The sequence below is a fragment of the Drosophila persimilis genome, unplaced genomic scaffold, assembly GCF_003286085.1.
Source record: "Drosophila persimilis strain 14011-0111.01,24,50 unplaced genomic scaffold, DperRS2 tig00000766-arrow-arrow-pilon, whole genome shotgun sequence".
Classification (NCBI taxonomy): domain Eukaryota; kingdom Metazoa; phylum Arthropoda; class Insecta; order Diptera; family Drosophilidae; genus Drosophila; species Drosophila persimilis.
The window spans coordinates 849016-857835 of NW_020825350.1; the positions used below are offsets into that span (position 1 = coordinate 849016).

The 8820-nt window shown below is 44.3% G+C and overlaps 1 protein-coding gene across 1 annotated transcript; it reads left to right on the forward strand.

Moving 5' to 3' along the window:
* Nucleotides 1-5890: 5890 nt before the first annotated feature.
* LOC6600381 lies at nucleotides 5891-7093 on the forward strand. The gene is made up of 2 exons (XM_002025433.2): nucleotides 5891-5902; nucleotides 5979-7093. The coding sequence occupies exon 2, from the start codon at nucleotides 5990-5992 to the stop codon at nucleotides 7058-7060; it is 1071 nt and encodes a 356-aa protein (XP_002025469.1). The 5' UTR covers nucleotides 5891-5902; nucleotides 5979-5989; the 3' UTR covers nucleotides 7061-7093.
* The last annotated feature ends 1727 nt before the right edge of the window (nucleotides 7094-8820 follow it).

Below are 8820 nucleotides of genomic sequence, written 5' to 3' on the forward strand. Positions count from 1 at the left end.
TAAGTTTCGATGTAGAAATTGGCTTAGTTTGTAAACGTAAACTTAGCTTAGTATAAATAAATAAACAAGTGGAAAACAATTGTTTCTACTATCTAATTGAATGGACGCGTATATCCTTAAACCTAACAACAACGAGATCTATATATGGTTGCCGTAGTCAAAGTCCGTGTTGTCGATGGCCAGGTCGAAGAATGACGATGACTTGTTAGCTTCGGATCTTGCAAGTGGCGGATACGAAAACGCCTATCTCGAATACGGCTCGGAAATGCTTGGATAGGACTCCGTGTGGCGGGTGGAAATCGTATTGTTTTGTGTTTTGTGGAAAATCGTAGGGTATATATGTTCTCTGCGAAGGAAGATATATTGTGAAATATATCAACAATTATATAACGATTCACTTACCCGTCTCGAAGCTGAGGCCCAGCGTTTGATTCGGCGGCGTAAGAATGGAGGGTTGCTGACAATATTTCCCGGTTCCCAGACAATCACTAGTCTGTCTCTGATCCAGCAAACGGGACGACACATTGTCGACTCAGCAACACATTAGCGTCATCATGATTAGTGCCTGCCACAGTACAGCCAGGAGCTAATCCCTTGGACCTCCGGACCTCATATTGACGCGGCGGTAGCCGTTCGGCCAGAGCAGAAGACCCTGGGATCTAATCCAGAGAGTTCGATTGACACATGTTCGGTGTATAAGCTGGCACATCTCTACAATGGATGGCTGGGCAATGCTCAGAGAGTAGTTGAGTTATTGGAGTTTCCCAGCGGAGCTATTCGCTTTTTGACGTGTTGCAATGGAAGCAGATCGGAGTTTTAATAGAAACCCGACATGTTAATATTCCATTAAATTGAAGGTGGTGTGGTTTCTGTAGTAATTGGATATTCTCTCTATTTATTTTGGATTTAATGGTTAATTTTTAGTTCATGTTTAGTAAATTTGGGATAATTGTCTTCTTTCTTTTACGTTGTTTAGTTTTGTGTGAACACACTCTTGCGTTCCCGTCCTGGTTTTTTCGTCTGTCGTTTACCGTCGTCGTTTTATTTCTGTGATGGCCTCTTCGTTTCTCATCGTCTCCTTAGCGATGGGATGCTCGTCGTTATCTTAGCAATGGGATCATCGTTGCTGCTCATTGTGTTTAGGGATCGTATCTTCGTTTTCGCTCGTTGTGTCTAGAGATCTGATCATCATTTGGGCTTTGCGTACGATACTGCACACCAACCCAAATATATATCAATTTATTGTACGTTTCACAAAGGTACAACCAACTTGCTACCGCTCAAATGACAGAAAACCAGAAATTTCCCATCGGGCATGTAGTATCCCCTGGTGGGTAATGCGAAAAATCCGAGGGCACGTCCGTGGGTACCTACGAGTATCAGCAAAGCGGAATATGTAAGAATCGTCGGGAATAAAAATAAAGAAAACAACGATCGAAGGAAGGGGCTGCAGAGATGGCAGATTATCGACGGATAATATATGTATGTATTTCAAACGTTTCTCCATCGATTCTTCTATATTTTGACAAACGAAATGAAATAAGCCCCTCTAAACGGGATCCCTGACAAATTTATCATCTTTCATTCAGGTTTTGGAAATTCTTTCATTTAAAAAAGTTTAAGTTTTAAACCAGAAACTGGAAAAATTGTAGTAGTTTTTAGTGGTATTATAAGTGAACAAAATTAATAAATTAAGAATGCCTGCCCCGAAAAATACAGACACCTGTCTGGATAGCTCCCCCGGATACTTCCATCGGCAGAGGGAGTCACGCTCCCCCCACCGCCTACCCAGAAGGCCACGAAAGGTGCGAGACGTAAGTGCCGAAAAGATTATCAGGGCAGAGCACCGGCAGCGGGAAGGGGATCTCTTGGGATCGAAGGCAGTGGCCTGCGAGGGGCTGCGGTACGAGGCTACACGGGCGCGGAGTCCGAGTCGGAGGAATGCGGAGGCCAGGAACACTTTGCGGCTGAGTACCACCATACAGGAGATCCGTCGAAGATTCCGCCAGAAGCTAGACGAGGAAGAAGAGATCCGATATCAAAGGATAATCGAAGCGGAGGAGGAGGAAGCGAGGAGCATGAGCGCGAGACCGGACGAGAACGGTGTGGTCGCCCTGCTGGACGTGCGATCCATAAAGGAGTCGAAGGGGCAGATTCCAGTGTCGTTCGATTGTCCGCTCATGACCGATGACGTCCCCGTGATTACTATATCCTCGACGACTCTCGCCCGGGTCATTGGCCCCCTGCCGATTCACCCCAATTTCTCGGTGGCCGCTCGCCTAAATCTGGAGAAGAAGCTGCTGGGGGTGAACGCGAGGCTGGCGTTCTCCGCGTTTGGGGACCTGGTGGATCGGATCAACGATCGTGCCATACCGCGGACGGAGGATATGCAACTGTTCTTCCGCTTCGCCGACGTCCTGCAGTTCCAGATGTATCTGTGCCACCGGCCAAAGCAGCACCGCTACTTTGTCCTCTGCTATGTCCTTAAGGACCGACGAGACTTCATGGCCCACGTCACGGTGCCCTGCCTCCTGTTCCGGGAGTTCGTTTACTGCTACCCCCAGACGATGGGCAACATCCACTACGTGGAGGATATGTTCCAGCTGACGCCCGTGCCCCCCCAACTCTCCTACTGGCTAAAGGTCATTTCGAACCTGATCACTGGCCGCTCCCTCTACGATCGTTTGGGGGAGCTGACCTACATGCTCTTCCAGCCAGAGGAGCCGCTGTTGGCTCTAACCAGACTACCAGGTGACTGACAAATTTAACGTTCAAAATTCGTAGAATGTAGAAATTTAACAGACATTCTTTGATGAGAATAAAAGCTTGTACAGAAAACGTTTTTTACATACTATAAAAACAAATTTATCATCATTTGTCATCATTTACCCCAGGGCTATCAGGAAAGCAGAGCTTGGTGCCATCTATGTTTGTAAATATCTTGTGAGAGAGAACGAGAAAGAGAGATCGAGCTCCTCCTCCTCCATGTCTGTCTGTCCGTCCTTATGAGCGCCTAGATCTCAGAGACTATAAGATCTAGAGCAACCAAATTTGATATCCACACTCCTGTGATATCGAACCTGCACAAGTGCATTTCGAAATTTCGCTCCACCCCCTTCCGCTCCCACAAAAGACGAAAATCTGTGGCATCCATAGACCTCAAAGACTATTAAAGCTAGAGTATTCAAATTTGGTATCCACACTTCTGTGATATCTCACTGTTACAAGTTTATTTCAAAATTTCGCCTGGCCCCCTTCCGACACTGCAAAAGACGAAAGTCTGTGGCATCCAAAATTTTTAAGATGCGAGAAAATTAAAAAACGTATAGACATAAGCGTAGAGAATAACCATATCTACCAGTTTTCCGTCTGTCTCTTTCTTACACACTCTACTTCATGAATGTGTGCGCACTCTGGCGGAGGTAAGCCGTACTGACTGAGTATCGGGTATAAGTGTAGAGTCGCGGCCGTAGCAGCGACTCACAACGTTCACCCTCGTTTTTAAATTAGTTCGAGTATTTAGTTATCTAATTTTATTCAATTTGTAAAAACGTTATCAAAATATTATCAGCAGATAGTCCGAAATAGTCCAGATTTCCTTTGGCTCCGGTCCTAACTTTGTCTTCAATAACAAGATGGTCTGGACTGTTGCTGCTGCAGTGGCTTCACCAGCCAGTTGATGATCAAGGCATCCTGGCTCCTAATGATGATCAAGGCATCAACTGGCTGAGGTTACCACTCCAGCAGCAACAGTAAAGAATAATTTTGTTCTTCAAGGCAAATTATTGTGAAGGTAATGTCGTCACGCGAATGCATCGCAAGGTGGCGTCGCTCTGCATTTCGTTCCGTGCTCCCACCTCCTTCAAAATTCCATCTGTCAAGGTCTTCAAATTGTCTTCCGCTTCTTGATGGGTGGTGTCGGTGGGTCCGAAGTATCAGAAGAATCGGTTGTTGCTGGCGTTCCATCGCTGTGGTCCCATCGTTCTTCAGCAAGCAAAGATGTCGATCAACCAATTAAAAAATACTTTATTCACAAATACTCACAGAAACATCGATGGAGATTCCTATGTCTGATGAGAGTAGCAGAAAGAAGCTAACGATGGCTGAGAATTTCCATTTCAAATGGAATGGACCTGCAGTGCTATGAGCAGCAACCGTCTTTTAGTAGGTGCGCAAACTACAAGCAGCGCTATTTCATGGAATTACCCCACTAGTATATGTATGTATTTCATTATGTACAAATGAACACATCAAATACCTACCACTTGCAGACGCTGAACATTTTCTTAATTGAATTCGAAGAATTGGCCGATCGTAGCACTGCGAAGCGGTGTTCCACACATTGCTGCTCCTGCTAAATGTGTAAATTGTAAATCAATACTACTTACAACATGAACAAAAGAACAAGTCACAAACTACTGACTGAAACTAAGCGGGTGACTGTGTTATTTAAGAAATTCCAGAACGGTAAACAGGGTGGTGGCCTATTGCTTAAGGCTCTTGCTAATGACCAAGGCAGTGGAGGTAGCATGCAAAATGATATCTGCCTCTGGTATGTGTTTTCACTGAGGCAGATGTACTACAGATCCAGAGTTTCATATCCATATATGAATAACTAGAAATATATGGAACCAATAAGGGTATACCTTAGGAGGTGGACACGAACATCCCAGATTTAAGCAAATGCCAGCCGATGCACGAAAACACGAAGCTATAAGTTATTTAAAGACGTTCTGATGTATTTGGTTGGGAATTAAAGACTCTAAATAAATAAAATAAAATAAAATAAAAACAAAACCATACCATACAAAAAATGTATAGAAAATGCCGAAGTTGAAGGAATGTAAAAAAAAAGGTAGAAGGCTGAATATAAAATATTTTTAATTTTTCTTTTCATTTTTTCGGTATCGGCGCTTTGATATTACATATTTATTACGGTCAAACAAGCTTTGAACAAGCTCCAAAAAAGGTATTAATTCCAAAAACTTAAAACCTTTTCTATACGCGATTATTAAAAAAGAGTATAGGGGTATATTACTTCCATGGCGGATGTGTCGAGTCGGTATAGCCATGTCTGTCTGTCTGTCTGTCCGTCCGCCAGTGCGTCCGTCCGTCTTGTTTGATGCCTAGTTCTTAGAGGCTATAAAAGCAAGATCAAATTTTGATATCACACTGAATCAAGTCTGCTTCGAACAAGAACAGAGAGAGTCAGATGTAACATCGTTTCCGCTCGTTTCATTGTTATGAATGACCAAGAAAATTTTGCAAGCTTATATTGTGACGAGTCCAATAAATCCGATCGCGTAAATCGTTATTGTGACTTTTACCACTCATAGGGGCATTGCCCTTAACCTCCGTTACAGTACCGGCTCCCCTTCCGAGCTGTTTTTTCGTCTCCCTTTTCCCTACGTTTTGTGAACAGTGTGAGCGCTGTGTGTCACGTAAATCTCTTCAATGTAGCTCCGTCCCGCTCTTATTGGCCGTCTCCCCCCCGGACGTGTCCTCAGCCGTAACTTAAACTTCAAGCTGTACGCGGAACCGTACACAATTTTAAATTTTTGCCAGCCGCACGCACTTAGGGGGTGGCAAGGGTGTGTTTTGGGTTTAACAGTGAATTAATTCAGGCAACAGAAAGTGGGAAAGCACCATAACTAAGATGAGCGTTCACGGGGCAATTATGTGACATCGACTCGCCAATTTTTGCAGTCTGGGTGCAGTCTGAAAGTCTTTGGGGAGGAAGGTAAGGCACAGTGGACTAAAAATGATGAGTTAGGGGTAAAAAACAAACATTTGAGATTGCTGTCACAACAGGACTCAGCTCGAAACACACAAATAAAGATTTTGCCACTCAAAAATTAAGCCTTGGATAAACCTGTCAATAGAAAAAAACGAGAAAAAGAGCGTAGGTGATTATTTTAGACATTTAAAAACAAAAACAGAAAATAAAAACACCCGGATATATTTGCTTTTTTTTAAAGAACCAACCAGAATGAGTTGTGAAGAAGCATCGGGCGATAAGGCGGTTGACCAGCATCCGAACATGCACCAGGCCATTGTCGGGTTGGTGGAGCATGCCAAACGCCTGAAAATGTTGACTGTGGACGGAATCGGAGCGGAATGGTCCGCAAGCGTTGGCCGCCCGACGAGCTCCGGCCAAGGCTGGCGCGGGCCTGCGCTCCCATCTCGCTTTGTTAAACGCAATAGGAAATTTGAAACCAAGATGTTGCGTCTGTTGCGGCGCTGGGATTCTGATCGTGAGGCTACCACAAAGCCACCAGCACCACCACCGTCCCAACAATCGTTGGCAAACGCCCTGAAACTGACCAGCAATATGATCGAAAGCTACAAAACGTCAGAGATCCTGGTTGACAAGTTGATTGGGGACTCGCTGTCCCTGTACAGCAACCTAGTCACCCAGACACAGATGCATCGCAACATCCAGCTGATCCAACAGCTGGAGATAGAGACAAATGACCGCATCCTGGACCAGCTGCACATCGACTTTGATTTAGAGTACGAGTCCGGGAATGTGCTGGCGAACCCTCGTAGCTACCTCCAGCCCTTCCAGTGCCCTTCGTGCTCCAAAGGATTTCCAGAACAAAAGTCAGTGGGCATCCAAACTCAGGAGCATTATTACTTGCCATCGCTCCGAGGCCAGGATGGCGCTCTCGTCGTGGCTGCCATCGTCAATATGGACCATCCTGAGGGTGACTCCAGCCAGGGCGGCAGCAACAACTCGATGGAGGAGATAGTCCAAGGTCTGAAGGGTATCTCTAACTTTTGCCAGATCATGACCAACTATAACGACCGTTTCAAACACAACAAATCTGTATTGACCTGCGGAGACGTATCGAAGGCAGACACTCAGTTGCTCCAGGACAAAATTCGTGTTCGGTGCCAACTCAATATTTACTTCTACAAAATGATGATCATAGCGGAGTCCGAGCTAATGAACCAACTGCCACACAAAGAAGCAGCCATTGGGACAGGCGGAGCAGGTGCCGATGCCGGTGCCGGTGCCTGGGACGAAAGCTGTGGCGATGGCCAGGCAAAGATGTAAGGCCACCTGTAATAATATAACCACATCAATAAATGTTGCATATATTTTGTTAACGTTCGACACACTGTGCACGACTCTCCCTCTAGATGTGCATCCTCGAGTGTGTACATACATATGTACATATGTATGTATGTATGTATGTATGTATGTAAGAGAGCAAACTTTTCTTGTTAAGCTGCAGATTGAATGGCGCCGGTAAACACAAATTGAGAGGCAGGAGAACCCCTTGGGGGCGCCGTCTCGATCCCCCCACGCACCCCCCATTCCGCCTTCTGCCGCCAGTGATTGAGCCAAATCCATGCTCATAACTAATTGCCAACCCCGACGAAGTCGCCGTCGCCGTCGCCGTCGTTAGTAGCCTTTGGCAGCACTGCAAAGTTTAAATTAAGTTGCGTGTCATAGTCGAAAAGTTTTCCACTTATTCAAAAGAAGAACGTGCTCCTCCTGTCCTCTAGTACCCAAGAATAGGAGCAGTAGCAACAGCACCAGCATCAAGCCACAAACATGTAAAAACAAGAAAAAAAGAAAAAAGGCTGCATAAGTATGTAATATCCGGGCCCGAAGCCCTCAATTTCTCTGCAGCTATGTATATACATACATATGTATATGTAGGATCCTAATATTATTCACAGTGAATTTTTGTCTGTTTTCTGTCCACGAACTCACTACGAGATTGTTCACAGTGGCATCTTACGTTGCCTTCTTTACGACTTACCGTTTGCTATTATCCACTGCCTGTCCCATTATTATCATTATTATTTTGGAGAAACAAACGCGATGCAAACGCAGTAAACAGTTATATTTTAGAAAATATGAACGAAAACTGTCCAAACGAATGCAATTCACCGAAATGCAATGCATGTTGGACTGATTCAAATCAAATCACGCACGGGGGTTTTCATCTAACATGGTTTTAGCTATTGGGAAGCAACAAATGACACTATGCAATAGAATGGTCGAAAGCATATCAAATACAGGATCGCGCCTTAAAAGTAAATTAGCATCTGAGCTGGCCTCAGAACAAGGGCATTCAACTTTACTCCTTGTAAAACGAGCCAGAAGTGCCCTCTGTATCAAAGAAAACCATGAGCAAACTAGTTGCTATAAACAACTGGATTCGATTTTTTGACTTTGTGTTAAGAACTCCTTGTAAGTAGTATTGAGTTGAAGAAATGTCGCGTCAAATGACATGAAGTGTATGCAAGAGAAGTTGTGGGCTGAACTAGGCCCAAATGTATATGCACCTAAACAGAATGAAAGCGGTAATAGCAATGAGGGAAATACTGCAATACGAGCATTCTCGAATGGTAAGATATTTTTTCGTCTGTTTTAGATTTGGATTACAAAATCATTCACACTTCTTCTAAGCACATAATTGATTCCGAAAAATGTAAACCCCTACCTTTAGCCCCAACTGTGCACAAAATATTGGTACAAGGAATTATCATGGTACAATTATGAACACCTCAGAGGCGCGGAAGAAAGTACATACATAAATAGAGCGATAGAAAATTGCATGCCAGAAAATGTAGCCGATTAGCAAAAATTACAGATGTATTCAATAGAGCATTGAGTTCTTCCGATCGATAACATTCAATACTCATATGCTCATCATTGTATTTTCCCGCTTAAGTGGCTAGTTTTACGCGCATAGGTGTGTTGGTATCGCTCATGTCCAAAACACAACTGTAACGCCACCAATATTAAATAAGCACTATATTATAAAACGAGGGGGAACGTTGTGAGTTGCTGCGGCGACC